General features: G+C 42.7%; 1 protein-coding gene across 7 annotated transcripts; it reads left to right on the top strand.

Moving 5' to 3' along the window:
* The first annotated feature begins 78 nt into the window (after positions 1 to 78).
* Positions 79 to 16,397, top strand: ODR4 (odr-4 GPCR localization factor homolog). 7 transcript variants are annotated; one of them, XM_032118834.1, is made up of 15 exons: positions 79 to 230; positions 277 to 322; positions 1,578 to 1,711; positions 1,810 to 1,941; positions 2,331 to 2,426; positions 3,547 to 3,653; positions 4,375 to 4,411; positions 4,535 to 4,675; positions 5,250 to 5,345; positions 5,829 to 5,894; positions 7,188 to 7,316; positions 7,990 to 8,080; positions 9,048 to 9,233; positions 14,314 to 14,406; positions 15,178 to 16,397. In XM_032118834.1, the coding sequence occupies exons 3-15, from the start codon at positions 1,613 to 1,615 to the stop codon at positions 15,243 to 15,245; spliced, it is 1,341 nt and encodes a 446-aa protein (XP_031974725.1). In that variant the 5' UTR covers positions 79 to 230; positions 277 to 322; positions 1,578 to 1,612; the 3' UTR covers positions 15,246 to 16,397. The 7 variants fall into 7 exon arrangements, with proteins under 7 accessions (XP_031974725.1, XP_031974726.1, XP_031974724.1 ...); XM_032118835.1 differs by having other exon boundaries at positions 79 to 253; positions 300 to 322; XM_032118833.1 differs by lacking the exon at positions 277 to 322 and having other exon boundaries at positions 79 to 206.
* The last annotated feature ends 2,054 nt before the right edge of the window (positions 16,398 to 18,451 follow it).

The following is an 18,451-nucleotide window of genomic DNA, read 5'->3' as shown; positions in this document are numbered from 1 at the left end:
AGGGGGCTCGGCGCTCCCTCTGCGCGCCCTTTTCCCGCGCTCCGCTCGGCATTGGCGTGAGTCATCTCCCTGCGACGCGGCGCTTACCGATGACGTAAACCGGCCACCTCAGTGCTTGGCTCAGGCAGCAGCGGCGGCTGCCGAAGTTGAGGATGCGGAGGTGCTGATCCCAGGGGTCTGGAGGCGCTGAATCCAGGGATGTGCAGGTGCTGAGCCCTGGTGGTCCGGAGGTGCTGAGCTCTGGGGTCTGGAGGTGCTGAGCTCTGGGGTCTGGAGGTGCTGAGCTCTGGGGTCTGGAGGTGCTGAATCCAGGGATGTGCAGGTGTTGATCCCTGGGGATGTGGAGGTGCTGATCCCTGGAGATGTGGAGGTGCTGATCCCTGGAGATGTGGAGGTGCTGATCCCTGGTGGTTCGGAGGTGCTGATCCCTGGGGATGTGGAGGTGCTGATCCCTGGGGATGTGGAGGTGCTGATCCCTGGGGATGCGGAGGTGCTGATCCCTGGGGATGTGGAGGTGCTGATCCCTGGGGATGTGGAGGTGCTGATCCCTGGGGATGCGGAGGTGCTGATCCCTGGGGTCTGGAGGTGCTGAGCCCCGGTGTGGGGACTCGGCTGTGGGGGCATGAGTTGAGGTGTGTGAGCACCTTCACTTGTGGAGGCTCAGGATGCCCTTTGCTTCCTCACCCTGTGCTCTTGGGCTTCAGCTTTTTAATGCTTAATTCTTTGGAAGACCTCTCCAGGTGTGAAGGGTTTTTCAGACCAGCCCTACTGGGAAGGGAGGGGAGTCTGTGGCAGCCCCCGTGCCCTGGGTTCTAGGGGGGAGCTGCAAAGGTGGCTCATTGGAATGTCCACAGATGCTGTGCTTTGAGTACTTGGGAATTGGAATGAAGGTGGTGTAGGACATGTTCAAGGACACGTGTGGAATTTAGCAAGTCCCTGTGTGAATGGAAAAGTGCATCCTTTAAGAGTATCATGCAGCAAGATATTGTTTCTTGAAGGCATTCCAAAATTCAAATCATGTGTTCAGTTTTGAGCTCCTCATGACAAGAAAGACAGGAGGGGCTGGAGCATGTCCAGGAAAGGGGATAGAGCTGAGGAAGGGGCCAGGGCCCCAGGAGCAGCTGAGGGAGCTGGGAAAGGGACTCAGCCTGGAGAAAAGGAGGCTCAGGGGGACCTTGTGGCTCTGCACAAGTCCCTGACAGGAGGGGGCAGCCGGGGGGGGGTCGGGCTCTGCTCGCAGGGAACAGGGACAGGAGGAGAGGGAACAGCCTCAAGTTGAGCCACGGGAGGTTCAGGTTGGACACTGGGAGAGTTCCTTCACTGAAGGGGCTGTCCATGCCTGGGAGAGCTGCCCAGGGCAGTGGTGAAGTTCCCATGCCTGGAGGAATTTGAAAGCTGTGTGGATGTGGCCCTTGGGAACATGGGTCAGTGGTGGCCTTGGGGGAATGGTTGGACTCGATGACCTTACAGGGATTTTTCAGTCCAAACGATTCTAAAGGATCTTTGTGAGACTTGTTCTCCTGTACCCATTGCAGTGTATGTACCTTTTTTCACTTTATGCATTGTGTGTTTTGTAGGTTGGAACTACAACACCTCACTTAAACCTGGAGCCATGGGTAGAACTTACCTTGTCGAGGAAGGTATTGGGCAGTACCTGACAGAGCTCAGCACAAAGGTGAAGCCATATGTCACTGGCCTGTTGATAGGGCAGGTAAGTGTGGCATTGTCCTTCCATTCATTCCTGTGAATTGGGGAAGCCCCTGTTCACCAGTTTCAAGGTGTGTTTGCTTCTGCTGATGTTTTGGCAAGTGTTCCCCACAACGGGACTATGTCATTCGGGCTGTGCGAACCCCTCCGAAGGAGCAGCAGCAGGAGGAGAGCGTGGGCCCTCCCAAGCTGGCATCCCTGGATGAGGAGTGGATCACCACACACGCCAGTCAGGTGAGAGCTCACCCTGGGAGGTGACAGAGGGGTGGGAGGAACAAGAGGGAAATAAGACGGACCCAAAGTATCTCAGCACTTGTGTCATGTCAAGCCCTTTTCTCCAAGTGAGAGAGCCTTACTAACCACGCTGGGCACAGATGTTTAAAACCAGAAATCCCCGTATTGTTTTCAGGTTTTTTGATGAAAGGACGCTTGATGTTGCTGAAGGGAGAACACTTGCAGGATGTACTCCTGCATGCAGAGAGTCCTATAAGTGAAAACCAGTCTCCCTTCGTTAATTTCTGCTCTTGGTGCGGACTTGTCTCACCAGTGGTTTTTGATATCTCAAGTTACATGGTTGTTAGATTGCCAATTCCTATTAATAAATGTTCATTTTCATTTCCAAGGTGTCCAGAATGCTCCCTGGAGGGTTGCTGGTTCTTGGTGTGTTTATGGTTGCAACTCCAGAGCTGGCAAAAGACGGTCAAAACGCTTTGCGCAAGGTGAGCGGAGTTCCTACTGGAAGGACAGCAGCATCTTCAGCTGTGTGTCTGAGGAATTTCTTGTCATTGACTTGACTAAAATACAGTTGTTTTGTTGCTTTATTTCACAAATGTTGTGCTTTGATGTGTGGGTTTGAGACTGAAACCTCAGAAATCTCTTTCCTGTGGGACACTATTTGTTAACCTCCTGTTTGTTACTGCAGTAGTAAATCTGAATTTCTATTTACTGTGTTTATCTGTATTTACTGAATGTGGACAGTCTGGCTTAGGAAAGCATCCTGAAGGTTTATATTAAATCCTTGTGGCACAGGTGCTAGTGATGTTAACATGTTAGCTTTCCTTGTCTGAATGAATCACTCATTTTAGAGGTGTTTACAGTAGTGAAAGATCTATAATTCTGATTTCTTTAAAAGAAACATCTTGTCTAGTACTTGTGCATTTGACTCAGGAGTGTGGGATTAAATTTAAAACATACTCAGAACTATCCGATAGACTTAAAATGCATTTTTGTTACATTATTGGGGTATCTACTGCCATATTTAGTTTCTGTTGTGAAGATGTATGTTCATTTTATCATTTTTCTAACATAATCATGGTGAGTGATTTAAGCATGAGCAGGTTTGGCACCCTGAGATCCAACAGTCAATTTTGGCAGTTCAGTGTAATTGCATCTCAGTTGTGCTTAATGAAACTGGCAGCTGGCTGAAAAAGGTGTCCAGGTGATCAGTGATTACTGAATTAAAAATTGGGTTTGTTTTTTGTTTATATAATTAGTAGCTATTTTGCACAGCTTTCCTGACCCAGCTGATAGGCATAAAACTGTAATATGTCTGTGGGGGCAAAAGCATATGGGTTGGAGATGCGAGTGTGTGCTGCTTGCTTTGGTTTATAAGGGAGCTAAGTTAAGATTTCACAGGCCTCTTTCACTTTGGGGAAAGTGCCTCTGACTCTCTCTTGAATGTTCTTTTAACGTGACGTTTTGGTGATGTGTAAGCTGTGTTTCCTTCTTATGCATAATTTTCATATCACTTGGACTTAAAACTTTAGTACAAGACTGTTCTCCAGGAATTATAGTGCATATTTTTGTGGGAAAAATCCATAGTATTTTTTTGGTCTCTAGCTAATCTTCTCAGTGGAAAAGTCCTTGAGTAAAAGAAGGCTTTGGAAACTTGCTGAGGAGGAGGTCTCAGACAGAGCAGCTCTTCAAATCTGTTCTGCTACAAAAAAGTATCCTTTATGAGCAAGGTTTATTGACTGAGGCTGCTACCCCAACCTCTTTTATCCAGTTATTGCTGAATAAATGAGAATTAGGGAGGAGGAGACTGTTTAAGTTCAGCTAGACATGGCTAAGTTGAAATAATGAAGTTTTCTGATTAGCCATGGTTAAGACTATTGACCCTCTTGTCCTTGCAAAATTTCCATCATTTCTTACGAGGTCTGTCTGTGTGATGGCATCAAATGACACCTTTCCCAGTCAGTCTTGATTTGCATAAATTGAAAAAAACCCATCTAAATTACTGTTTGGCTTCTTGAATTGCTGTTACCAACGGTGCTTCCATGGAGTGGGGGAGCAGCAGGCCTGTGGGATCACTACTAGAGCTGCAGCAGAATGCAGGAGCTGTTGGTAATGACATAATACAAGGAGAGAAAGCAAGGATTTTTCTCTGAGAGTAGAGATGAGGACAAATTGCAGATTGGTGCCTTGCTGCTTCTCCTGTCAATACATGTTGGTCTTAATTTGTTTGTAAGAGATGCACAGCATCACTGGGGTAGCTGGAGATTACGGGAAAATGTTTTCCCACCTCTTTTTACACTGATGAAAGGTGAGAGCTTGCTCCAGAGCATAAATTAGCTCAGCAAGGAAGTTTAGTAGAGGGCAAAGTTAATTGGGAATTGTTCTTAGTTGTTCCCTTGCTTTTCACTGGATCTTTTTCTTTAAGTAGCACAGAGTAGTTTGCCGAACCTACGATGTGCAAGACCCAAAGGTAAGCTCATCCTGCTGTGCCACACGCAGCTTTTAATGGATGGCAAGTAATGCTAAAACCCAAAAGAGCCTCAGTACAGTGCTTTGGATGGATGCTTTATGGCTTTGTTCTTCCTGCTCTCAGAGTTCAGCTAAACCAGCAGACTGGAAATACCAGAGTGCTCTGACTGCTTCCTGGTTAGCTTTGGGTTGCACAGTAGATGTGAACATCCACATTCCACTTCTTGCTACTTCCCCCAACCACGACCTGGAGAAGAATACCAAGGTAACTCACTGCCTGCACCAGTTCCTACACACCAGTAATGACACTCATTTCTCTGCTGAAAATTAAATAAGAGAGAGAGAGTTGAACAGTGCAGGAGAGGAGTAGGACTAATCAGTGGGGAATGTTTAGCAATTATTCCTCTTTTAGATGTAACTCTTCTGCTGTGCTCAGTGAGAAGTTTCCTTTGTTCAAAATTGTGTAATAATTGTCATGAGTATCCCAGGTAACATCTCTGGTGCCTCACCTAGTGAAATGTTACACCCAATCAGAGTAGGGCTATGGGATGCTTTTGCTATGAGTTGACTTTCAGTGGGTTGCAACCGTCTCTACAACCCCCAAATCCCTGAGGTGGCACTTCAGTATTCTGCAATGCTTGTCTCTTAATTTGTTCTGAATGTGATCCATTTAAGGTTTACCTTTGGAAAAACATAGGTTATTCAGAGACTTTAAAACTCTCCCAGAGTAACTATTAAAACACATATTGCTATAATTTTCAGCATGTTACTGTCCAACCCATTAGTGAAATTCTTTCCTCTTTCTTGTGATTTTTTTTTTGTTTTCACTTATTTTAAAGAATGGGTTAAACCGATGGTCAAAACAGATAGAAGACAGTGTTTTTCTGATCAATGGCCAAGTTAAAGATGAGGATACAGAACTGCTGGAAGGGCAGGTGAGTACCAAACAGCGAGGAATTGAGCTCTAATAGATGTATGGTCGGAACCTCTGTGTGACAAAGCATTGACTGAGATATCTCCTGTGCAGTATTTATTGATCTGATTGGCTGTTCCAGGTTACCAATACACAGAACTGCTCCTGTTCCCAGCTCCATTCCTGGAGATTGCCTCTCCCTCCTCGGGCAGTGTGAATGCAGTAATTATGTGTGAAGTGACTGAAATGTTTCTATTACAGAGCACGAGTGAGGTGTGAATGTGGGTGATGACATTTCAGAGATCTGTGTCTGTCACCTCGTCTGGCTGATGCATTCATCTCTCCTTTTAGTTTTGTAGTTCTATTCTTGTGGCTGGTTTCTAAGTGCTATTTTTCTCTCTTAAAGTCTATAAACTAGGGTACACTCTATGCCATAGTGAGGAGACTGCCTCAGGGACTTTTCCTTTCCTGTTTCATGATGCAAAGAATTTTTTTTTCCCCTCAGAAAAAGCTAAGAGGAAATACTCAGCCCAGCACACAGTTTTCTGATGTCAAGGTTCTGACACAGCTGGTAAGTTTTTAGTGGTTTGCAAAGTATAAGCTTGCCTTTATATTATAAAATAGAGTAAAAGATAAAATACCAAGGTTCTGAATTATTGTCTAGAAATCCTTCTCACTTATTCCTAAGACTTTTTTTCCTACCCACATATTGAATGTGGAACTGGTTGTTGACAGATCTGCATATTTTGTGCCTTTAGAAATTCTTGTGTTGTCCATGAATTGCATAGTATAGCTGAAATACTGGAAAACAGGTTATGGAAAAGAAGGCCTGTGACTAATTCCTTTGGTAGTAGGATACCTGTAGATACCTGTGCACATTGATTTCAAGTGACTTTGCATCTGAAGTTCAGAGTCACCCCCACAGTTCAGTTGACAGCTTGCCCTGACTACCTTGGACGTTCACTTGGATGCTTTTGTCAGAAGCTCAGCTGCCAGCTCTGGATTAAGGCACAGATCCTGTGAGCTGAATCGTCATCTGGAACTGCTGGATCTATGTCAGGAGTTTCCTCTCTACCAGAGCTGTGAAGAACCATGAATTTGGTGCCCCAGTCTAGGTCCTGAAGTCCAAATGTGTCCAGGCATTGTTTCATAGCCTTCTATGTTTTGTCAGGTAGTTCCTGGTTTCTCAAAGTTGTGTTCAGTAAAACTAGAAATGTATCCAGTGCCATTTTAAAGACTCCATGAGTATCTCAGCTTCTTTTATTACTATGTTGTTACTGTCTATTGTACTGAGGTTAATTGCTGCAGGGAGAGGAAAACTTTTTTGGCAGAAGTGGTTTGTGCAGTTGGTGTGGAAGTTGTGCATCTCCCTGTTTCCAGGTGTTGTCCTGGAGTGTTTCATGCCACACTCATTGTTGTGGTATTTAGGGAGAGCATTTCTAGGCAACTGTTTGATGCAGCTCTCAGTGTGACCACGTGTATAATTTAGTACTGACTGATGGGATGACTCCCAGCACACCCTGGGTTACACTGATTATAGTAAACATGAAAGCTTCATTGTTTAAAAAATGTCTGAGAAGGATTTATCAGTTGCAATACTGTTACTTGCCGCAAGCCTGGAAAGTTTTAAAATCTCACAGACACAAGTGTTTGAAACACCTGGAGAGATAAATGCATTTTCCATAATGGAGAAGAGATTCTCAGTCTTACCTAACCGAACGAATAACTAAAATAAGATTAGTTATACGTGCTGAGGGAAGCAGGTTGTGTGTAAACACCTGCTGTTAATTTGTTGGTTCTGCTTTTAGTGACTCTGCTGCAAGTGCCTGGGCCTGAGATAAAAGTGGCTGTGTTTGTTCCTCAGTGCCAGGGCGCGAGCGCCAGGTCCACGGCGACGGTGCAGGTGTGCAGCGGCTCCATCAACCTCCGGGGAGCTGTCAAGTGCAGGGCCTACGTCCATAACAACAAGCCCAAGGTTAAAGAAGCCATTCAGGTACTGAGCAGGGTCTTAGTCCATCAGAAGCATTCTTCCGAAATACACGGGACTTGCCATACTGGTTTTTCTTTGCCAGAATGGTCTAAACTGGGATGAAAATGTTGGACAGGGGGCTTATTTTAGAAACCATCCATGTGGGGTCAGTTAGTTTTTCTCTTCTAGACAATATGTGTGCTGTGGGTAAGGCAGGGCTCTGGGGAATCTTTGCACAAACTGTCAAAGGGATTAAGCTTTGAAGAATTCTCTTAAAATTAAGAAAAAGTTGCAGACTATATTTTTATATTTGTAGAGGTAAGATTGAGATTTACTTGCTGAATGATTTATTTTTTTGCCCTTACTGAGTCAATGCATTGTGATTATTTTTTTTTGGTTTTACTGATAAATAGCTAGATTATGTCAGTTCTTATCCTAACAATCCTAAAACTTTCCTCAGCTTTTCATTTTTGTTTTGTGGTTTTCCTCCTCGATGCCAATTCTTTTGCTGTTAGCTTCTATTTATTTATAAATTATTATTTATTAATTTGAACATTCACACTAGTTTTTATTTTCTGGGAAAAAACTGTTCTTTCATCATGGGTTAAACATATGGGGCTTCTTTGGTTTTTCCTTCCTGGTTAGAAGCTTTGCAAATGGCTTTGATATTTCTGATGATTTCATTGTGTCCTTGCAGGCTTTGAAAAGAGACATAATAAACACATTGAGTGACCGGTGTGAAATACTGTTTGAAGATCTGATTTTAAATGAAGGACCTCAGAAAAAAAGTAAGAAATTAAAAAAAAAAAAAAAATCACCAGCTTCTATTTGCAGTGAATTTTGGTGGTTGTAGAAAATTCTGTTACAGTGAAGTTCCAGTCTGGTTAGAGCAGAGTAAAAAGTGAAAGGTATAATTGCTGCTTGTCAACCTTGACTTAAATCTGGAAATTTTTTGTCAAGTTTGTGTCCTTTGGCATCACAGCTTTCACACCATGTTTGTGTTCAGTTCTTGTGACCACAAAATGCAATTCCAGCTTCTTCCTCACTCATCAGAAATTTTGTGATTTTTTAAAAACTTCTGTAGTTGAAATTCTTGTCTCTGAAGTTCCAGCTGTACCTTGCACTCTTTACATTTTTATTTTTATTCTTTAAATCCATCTATAGTGTTCCTATTAATATTGAAGTCTGTTAAAACTTGGTAGAGACCAGATCTCTGAGCTCGTGCTGGGGACTCTTTAAACTTAATTCAGTGCAGTGGTGTCGTTGTCTTGTTGTGTTTGAACCAAAAAGGAGTTAATTGACAAATCAATGGGAATATCTTCGGTAGGGAGAGCGTTTTCCATTGCACGTAGTTCTGAGTCCCCTCTCTAGGTGGCACCCGAACTTCGTGGCTCCGAGTGTGACGCCTCTGCAATCCTTTGTGCTGGTGAAATCCTGCTCCTCGGGGAGCTCTTACCTGCAGGCTCTCCCAGAGCCTTCCTGCAAGTCATTCCAAAGAGGAGAAAAGCTCCTCTTAACGTTTTATGGTCTGCTTTGGAACTGCCTTGGGTATTTCTGGAGAGATTAATAATGTAAGGACATCAATCCATATAATAGCAGCCAACTCAACCAGGCATGTCTGAAAGCAGGGTTTTTACAGAGACCTTGAGCTCTTCTTTGGCAATGGCTTTATCTTAGGCTCAGAGATTATGGAGGAATCTTATCATAACTGTCAAGGCTTTTATTGGGATGGTATTTCTCCCTCTTTCCTTTCAGATTTTGAGAGGGAATATCATGTCTTGCCTCAGAGACTGTTTGTCCCAGTTGCTGGATCCAGTGTGATGCTCAGTGATTATAAGTTCGGTGATGAGGCTGCTGGAGAAATCCAGGAACGTTTTGTGGAGATGTTGGATCAGCCTGTGCAAGCTGAAGAAATCCACATAGCTGAGGACATTAGCACAGGTAAATATCTGAGAACCAGGGCAGGCTCGGTCAGGGGCTAGGAAAATGCTGACTAATGGCATAGGGCAGTTTTATCCAGATATGGACATGCCTAAATTCAACTTACTTCACGTCCAACTCTGAGGATTTATAGCAATTCATTACAGCTGGAATATATTGTGGGAAAACATGAAGTTTCTTGCAGTTTGTGTTTCTTGGAACACGCTTCTCTTTCTTCTCTCAGATATTCTGGTTTTTCAGTGCAGCCATGGCTGCAGCCTGTGAATTGCAGTAGAAACATGAAGAGATGGTTAAACAAGGTTTCCGTGTGCTATGCTGCTCATGAATTAGAGGGGATCCTTTATTGACAAATAAACTCTTAAAAAACACCCTGTGAAGCTTTGTTTTTCACATGAATATATATATATTTACACTTTCAGTAGTTCATCTTTTTAGTGTTAAGTAGTTTTGAGGAGAGTTAGAATAAGGTGAGTGATTTAGTCAAATCTACAGGTTTTTCACTACAGAATTAAAAACTTCAAAAATTCTACTAGCAAAACATGCATGCAGTCTAATTTGTCTTTCAGGAAGCTTTCATGCTAAACCTGATGTTTTAGAAAACACCAAATACCTTTCTTTATTCTGAGTGTTTTAATTTATGTACCAAATGCAATGCCCAAACCTGAAGATCTGTGGTTCACCCAGAATAAAAACAAAATTGAGAGCGCTTTTCATTTTCTACTGAATGTCTTACAAGTTTATGGTCTGATTATGAGACTGCTATCTTCCCTTTAATGCAGATATTTTGCTATAATCTAGTTACTGGGTTCCTCTTTCTGAATATTTCTGGTTTACATCATTCCCTGTTGGGTTTTTTTCCCTTGCAATGTTGATTTCAATGTAGAAATCAAATATGACATTGAAATGCATCTAATAACATTTCCTGTGGTCTTACGGAAGAGATTTTACTCCCCCTTTTTTTTCCCCCATCAACATGCATATGAGCTGCAGGTTCCAGTTTTATAATTTAAATGAGTAAAAAATCCAACACTAATTCTCAGCTAAGAACTATGAACACTTTAGGATGTTGGTATTTAGGGACATAAACTGGGCAATGTAACCATGACTTGCTGTGCAGGGTGAACTGTGAGTATTCTCCTTGACCTACTTGTTTGCTTGGAGGGGGTTTTGAGTTTCCTAACTTCAGAGCTAACCATTACTTCTTGTCTTTCTAAATGAATCAGCTCCCCCCCAGGCTTTAACTAGACCTGTTAGCTATGAACTGACTCATCATCTTGACGAGTAAGAGATGTACAGAAACCTCAAGGAAAACAGGAAAGCCAATAAAAATCTCTCTGGTATTACTAGAGTAACTTTAATACTCTTAAAACTAATTACTACTGAGCTTTAAGGAATCTGTGTAGCTTAGAGAAGCAAGTAAGCATTGTTGTAGCAGTGGAGAGAGACGTGGGAGGAGAGAGGTGATGATTCAGTTCAGCTTTATTGCTTGTGTAAGGCTGTGTGAGCTGCAGATAGGAAGGAAACACCTTTCCACTAACAGCAGGGCATTCCCAAAGATTAATGCCAATAATAGGTGTGACATGATGGCCACAAAATGAGCTTGGGTGTTCTTGTACCCAGATGCTTGTAGAGTTAACTGGGGGGGGAAGGGGGGGGGGTTATAGTCCTTTTTTTTTTTTTTTCTTTAAAGAAAAGCAAATTAAAGTAGGTTTGTATTTTCATTTAAAAAAAACCTCAAACCCACAAATTAAAGTAAGTGCATAGAAGAGGAGAGGGAAAAACATTCAAGGGGATTTTGGTAAAGCCTGGCCTTGTCCTGGTGACCACCATAAAGTTTGTCCATGGAATGGGCTCTGTTAATAGCAGTGATATCAATAATGCTATCAGCACTGCACCGTTCATTCTGATAATTAGTGTTGAGGCATGAGGCATCTGTGGTTTATTAAAATCACAAGTTATTTATACTCTTTTATCACACCAGGAAGGTCATTTTAGAAAGAGTCCTGTTAAATGCATACAAAGTGTTCTGCATTCTAAAAAAACCAAATTAATTATGGAATTTGATTTTTATTGTTGCTTTGGTAGGAAATGTCTGAGTATTGCTGTAAACGTGTTTTTATGTTACAATGGGAGTTTATGGTTTCCCTTGTGCAAAGGCTTTTCCAGTGCATCATATTGACGTGGGAAGCATGTGTTGTTTCTCTAAGCTTAGCTCTAACTTTGTTAATAGTAGTCAATATTCAGTAATAGGTTTGTAGGGAATTTTGTCATCAGCGTTTCTGTTTGTGTCACAGTTCCTGTGGTCTGAGGCCCCTACCTCGAATTAACTGGAAATGCTTTTCATACCGAGGTTCTGGGGAAAGTTTGCTGATAAAAAGAATTCTCGAAAATTCAAGAACACAAGCAGGCTTTTGAAATAATTTGGGGTTTTGTTGCTCTTTAAAATATGCACTTTAGAAGAAGAGGATCTAATCAGTATAGGCAAAAGATTTATTTCTTAAGCAGCTTTTAGTCAAAATGGGAAATTTTGAGGTCAGTTTTATGTGTTTACTGAACTTGGGCTCTCCTGGTGTCTCCTGCAGCTTTAATCTCTTGACTCCTTGTACACCTCACCAGTGGGGGCACCACGGGGTCATGCTTTAAAATTGCTATATGGAAAATGGAAAGTAAACCCTGAGCTATTTATGAGTGAAAGCCTTAAATAGCTCTAACACTGTGATTTCAAGGTATTTAGTGCTCTAATACAGGCAACTGAAAGCTCTGCATTTCTGATTGGCTTTACTAAATCCCTGCTCCTCCTCAGTGCAGGGGGTGGGCTGTTAAATACCCTGAGTGGATAGACAGAAATAAGACTTCAGCAGTGGTAATCACTTCCCCATCTTGGTTAGGAAACTGAAGAATTAAGGATTCATATAATTGGTACTAGAAAACATCTGCTATGAAAACTCTTTAGTGCTACAGCTGCTTCACATGCAAATCTTCCAGAATGTGATGCCATAAAGGCCTGTGGTAACCAAATAGCTCAAGGGTGGTTCTTTTTTCTTTTTCCCTTTGTCTTTTTACCTTTTTCCCGCCTGAACAAGCGAGGAATGTGCGGCTGCCTTGATGTGCAGCTTCCAAAGGTCCTGTCAGCACAGGGAGGCACAAAGAAACCTCAAGTTAGAGGGCACAGACCATCCTACGTGCTCATCAAATGTACAGCAGAAAGGAACCTGCTGGAGCTAGACTTCAGAGGTGGCTCAAGAAATGCAGTCAGATTATCCCAAAGTGGGATTTTTTAAGAAATTCAAAACTCTGGACAGAACTTCTTTTACTGTACTAGTTAAGATACTTACTGAAAACCTATATTGCAGCAATTAATAATGCCTCTACTCTAGCTGAAGACTTCTACTCACATTTTAGGCAGCTGAGGGAGTGTTTTTCTTGGCACAGAGAAAATAATGATTTAGCTATGGCCTCATTGAGGACCAGTGGGATTCAGGGATATTTGATACTTTCTCTTCGAAAAACACACTTTGCACTGAAATGTTATCTTGATTTTATGTGTATGTGCTGCTTGCAGAGAGATCTCCAAGCAATGTTTTGCTTAATATATGCATATGTATAGATGTCTGTATATCTGTGTAACTCACTGTCCTGTTGAGTTTCATATCAGACAGTGATTTCTCTGCTGCAGTACATCCTGTAGCAATTTGGTGGGTTTAGGAATAAAAAACCTAAAGACAGGTTGTAAAAGCCTAGTTTGGGTGGTTTTGTGTAACAGATGTTGTGCAAGTTTGACTTAAGGAGATTTTGAAGACAATCATCCACATGACTCATGTTAGATGAAACAGCCTTTCTGATCATGTCTAGATTATCCATTTCCACCACAGCTAATGATAGAGAAAGTACTTCATGAATTATTTGTGTATGAATCACACAAAGGATGTGCCTATTACTCAAGTATGTAATTTGTGATTTATTGCTGATGGACAACGCCACTGTGGAAATGGAGATCTGTTTTTATTCAGATCAGTGTCCCATGGCCTTCTAAACCTGATATCTGGTGCTGCTGGGGGTTTCCTTGTTTCCTGAACAGTCTGTTAGGCTCGTTCTCTTATCTGAGCCTGCCCATCTCACTCTTCCCAGACACATCCAGCTCCCACTGCCATGACAAACACTTTCTCTTACCCTTTGCTCGTGCAGAAGGTGCCTGTGGTCGTAGCTACTGAATTGCAAACTTCTGGCAAGTGAAGTCTTAGCAAACTCGTGGAAACGGGAATGCTGCAAATTGAAGGCCATTGGCCCACCACCATCAAGCAGCCTTATCACTGAGGGGTGTATGGCATACTCCATGCTGGCTCTGTGTGACTCAAACAAGTTGGGCTGGAGGACTGGAGGTTAATCCCCTTCTTTGTCTCCTGCCCCTCTAACAGGCTGGATATAGCCAAGGGATTAGGGAGATCTTTGCAAAGGAAATAGATACAGGTTTGAATCCCATCCGCCTGGAAATAGACTTAAGCTCTCTCACATCCTGGCTGGGCAGACTAAGGATTTAGTAATTCTTCCAAAGAGGAATGAGTCCTCCATACCTGCTGTGAAAGGGTATTTTTAGGGGATCTTCAAAAAGAAATTTCTGTGGTTGCGTTTCTGGATGTTGGGTAGGGAAGTGCTGGCGGGCTCATCCTCTCATGGCAGCAGGATTTGCATGTACCCTGAACTTGAGACAGATGGCTCTGAAGGGAACCTTTGATCTTGGAAGGTGCTTACTGATACATTTTGGTGATTCCCTCTCAGGGTAGTCAAATTCTCCCCAGGCTATGCAAAGAGGGTTGGGAGTGTTTCTATGGAAGCAGGGTGTGGAAAATGAGTTTTGGAAGAGGAACTCCTCCTGAAATGTATTTTGTCTCTTTAGTTTTACCGTTCCAGCCATACAGCATAGTTCAGCGATGTGCTGTTGTACCACTTCTACTGCAATAAACTGGTTTTTTCTACTATAAATACACTTTATAAAGTTGATGGGAAGTTCTCGGCCTTTTGCATTAATTCACTGTAAAACGCAGCTGCTAATTTTTCCCATCTTTCCTTGATTTCCATGCAGTTGATATTTGTCCAGTGACTGACAGCCCGAGTGACACGCAACAGGCACAGCTGACAAAAGCAACGTTGCTGTTGAAGCTCCAACAAAATATGGGTATGTTCCTTCCCAGATGTTTGCTATGGCACTCCAGAACCTGCAGTGGGCCCTTTCAGGACTGTTAACTCCCACAGCATGCTAAGCCACAGAACTCTCCATTGCAACTTCTCCATGGTGCTGCCTCATCCCGCTCTCAGAGATGTGTCTGCACTTAGTACAGCTCTCTGTGCTGTGGGTCTGCTTGTATTGAAATAGTTCCACTTTAGTCAACAAAGCAGTAACTTCTGGTTTCTATTAATTATTAGAATATGGTAACTGGAAGATTAAATAGGAGCAGTAAATATGTGTTTGCTTTGAATGTAAAAATGTTTTCCCTTAAATCATCACTGGGGTGTTTTGGGGTTTTCTGTGTGTCTCCTCAGCTGCATCAGTAATGAGCATGCTAAGAAAAGTAGTTTTTGGGGTAGCTCTTTTTGTTTCTCCTTGTGCTCATTCCCCCTGACCCACCCTCCCCTCCCTGCCTGCTGCTGCCTGTGCTGCCCTTCCCTCACTGCCTGTGTTCCCTCTGGATTTAGGGACTGGTTGTGCTGCCCTTCCCTCACTGCCTGTGTTCCCTCTGGATTTAGGGCTGGTTGTGCTGCCCTTCCCTCACTGCCTGTGTTCCCTCTGGATTTAGGGACTGGTTGTGCTGCCCTTCCCTCACTGCCTGTGTTCCCTCTGGATTTAGGGACTGGTTGTGCTGCCCTTCCCTCACTGCCTGTGTTCCCTCTGGATTTAGGGCTGGTTGTGCTGCCCTTCCCTCACTGCCTGTGTTCCCTCTGGATTTAGGGCTGGTTGTGGCAGCCGCTGTTGCAGTCCTGGCGTCGATCTTCTCCTTCAACTACTTCAGTGATTGATCTCCAGTGATTAAACTCCAGCCACCGCAGCTCCTAGGAAGTGTTGGCCACTCACAAGATGGAAACAGCTGGGGTTAATATGTTAGTAATTAAGAATTGTTGCCTAAATCTCACCAGGTAGATGTGCAATATAAACTGTAGGTTCAGTTACCTTGTTCCATCATGCACTTCCTAGATCAAGTAGAATTATGCACTTACAGAATCAAGTAGAGGGTGAATCAGGTTTACAAGAAACTGACCCTGTTGCTCTGTATAAATGAATGATAATATTATTTTCTAGAGAGATCCCTTAAACAAACATAGAACCTTCATTTTCTTCCTCCTGGTTCCTTTAATGCAAAATGCTGCTCCTGGTGTTTCTCAGGGTATTGGTAAAACCTGCATAATGACCTGGTATGACAATTCCTGCTTTAAGGGTTCCTTTGCTAAGAGAAATCTTATTTTATTACAGTTAATTGGGGGAATATTAGTTTTAGTGAAGCCAGCATTTCACCATATGTGTTGTTTTAGATAATACTGGCTAACTAGCATAAAATGCAAATGAATAGTTTCTAGAAGTTTTAAGACTAGACCAAGACAGCCTGTAAATAGCTTGGTTCAGGACTGGAGAACTCAGAAATCAATGAAATGCATAGCATTGCTGAGCTGTGTGTATGCTGCTGGCTTTTATTCAGTGCCTCCTGATGAGGATTTCTCTGTCCAGCTCCAATACAATCATTGTTATCTTGGAATTTTAACTATTTCAGCAATAGTTACACCTAGGCAGGTCTTGTGGGTTATCTTGTAGATACAGGCAAGTTGTCAAAATTATTGCTAATCAGGATTTTTAGGCTATAAACAGAGAGCTTTCCGTGATGAGAGAGTCTCCTGGGGATGTTGGCCAGTTGCATGTTTACTTGACATGAGGAAGGTGGAAGGAGGGAATGAATTCTAGTAAGGTTAATAAAGATAACTTGTATATGAAATGTGATGTTTACTTGGATCTGAACTACAACAGAAGAGAATTAAAGGCATTTTAATACCAATGCAAATTTCTTTTTTGTTTGAAGGCAGTAGAACACAAAGCAAAAAATAAACCCTTTGATTCTAAAGCATAATCAAGTATGTACTGGGATACCTTTATTAAAGGCAACTCTGAGAAAGGTGTCTTGACTGCTGTTGCCTCACCTGTGTATTCTGTTTTTACATGTTTGGAAAAAACAGCTGCTTTTAGTATTGTAAGTATATTTTGAAACACAGTGTTGACCTTCTGTGCTCAGCATTGCTCAACTGGGACCTCCTGGAGCAAGGTGAGTGTTGTAATGGAGGCACTGGGTTCAGCTGTGGGTTTTATAATTGCTTTTTATTCTGTGCCAGTGAGTGGAATCAATAGGCAGGAATCAGGAGGTGGGATGACATCCAGGGGAGGCTGAGGGTTATCCAGAAAATGGGAGTAATTTTGTAACATGCTTCAGAATATGGTTGGTTTAAAAATTCCTCTGCTACAGCCTCTGTTAGAGGGAGGAACAGGGGTGTAATTAGGAGAAAGGAGCTGTCTTTTGTCTTTTTTTTTTAAGGAGAATAGGGTGTGCTTTTGGAGGTAAAATACAAAATGATTATTCTTTAGTTGCCTGTAACACAAAACTCAGCCACAGAAGTGAGGTACAGCATCTTTGACACCAGAGAAGAAAATTGTCCTGAAACACTCTTCCTATGGTTATTCTTGTTTAGTGCTTGTGGTATCAAAAATAGAGCTTGTTGGAATGTATTATTCCATGGATCCCGTTGCAAAGAACTCTGGTTTTCTTCCCCTCTGCAAGCTTATGCAGTGCTTAGTAAATGATCCTTTTCTTTGTGGTGATGGTCAAATTAATCCTTCAGATTGTAAGTAACTAAGTATCAAGGATCTGTGGAAGTCTGATTTTCCAATTTGGGCTCTGGTGGAGATTTCAGGTGTGATGTAGGAGACTGTTGACATTTGTGCAATAAGAAATTAATCAACCCTGTCAAAGGAAAAAAGAGTAATTTGACTTGTACCTACAGATTGAGCCTTCCAGTCATCCTGGCATGAGGAAATAGTGGATGTAGAAGAAAGCAGGTTCTTGCTTGTCTAAGAATTACAGGACTAACCAAGAGGGGATTTCGTTGTCCCATCCTTTCTTGTACCATTTTTTGCCATTGATAGCATAAGAAAATGAGGGCTTTAGGATAAATTTAAATGTAAGAGAAAAGGAAAACAACCTTTTAAAAATCTGTTTCCTGACTACTGCATAACTCTAGCTCAGGTTTGATTGTAGGTTTATCCTTTTCCTACCTGTATAATACTCCGAAGCTTTCAGTCTGTCAAAACTCCATTGTGACTGACACTGAGCTTTGTTAACTCATGTCCATGATTGCAGATATATATTTATTTTAGTATGTAAGAGTCCAGGGTAATGGTTTCAACTTCCACATCTGAAAATCAGGCTCTTCTCAGTATAGTTCTAAAATTTATGACACAAAATAGTTTTACAGAATCATTATTTTCTGTGCCATGGGGTTTTAAAATGTAGTTTTAAAAATCTCAGTGGTCTTGGTCACTGAGGTTTATGATTCCTCACATCTGAGGGCAGCATTTGGTGTGGTAAGTTTTGACAGGTTGTGATGGTGTGTGGCCCCAGCTGGGACCTAAGGACCACACACGGCTTGTTCGCCTCCCTGGGGCGAGGGGCAGGAGGGTTGGAACAAAGATGAAACTCTTGGGTTGCAATAAGAACAGTTTAATAATTGAAATAAAGTACAATATAGTAATAGCAGTAGTAATAATAATGAAAGGGGGATAACAAAAGAGAGAGAGGAGTACAAGCCAGACAGAAGAGTGATCCCAGTGCAGTCCCTCACCACTCACCCACTGATGCCCAGCCCGTCCCCCAGCAGCCATCGGCCCTCCCGGCCAACTGCCCCAGTTCACACTGGGCATGACATCCCATGGTGTGGAATATCCCTCTGCCCAGGGGGATCAGCTGTCCTGGCCATGCTCCATCCCAGCTTCTGGTGCAGCTCCTCACTGGCAGAGCCTGGGACACTGCAAAGTCCTTGGCTGGGGGTAAGCTCTGCTCAGCAACAGCTGAAACATCAGTGTGTTATCAAAATGATTCTGTACTGAATCCAAAACACAGCCCTGTGTGGGCTGCTGGGAGGAAAAATAACTAGCCCAGCTGGCAGCAGGACACTGGCATCTACCAGAG

Source organism: Corvus moneduloides, chromosome 9, assembly GCF_009650955.1.
Source record: "Corvus moneduloides isolate bCorMon1 chromosome 9, bCorMon1.pri, whole genome shotgun sequence".
Lineage (NCBI taxonomy): Eukaryota > Metazoa > Chordata > Aves > Passeriformes > Corvidae > Corvus > Corvus moneduloides.
The sequence above is the reverse complement of the archived record's forward strand: the minus strand, read 5'-3'. Positions and strand labels throughout refer to the sequence as shown.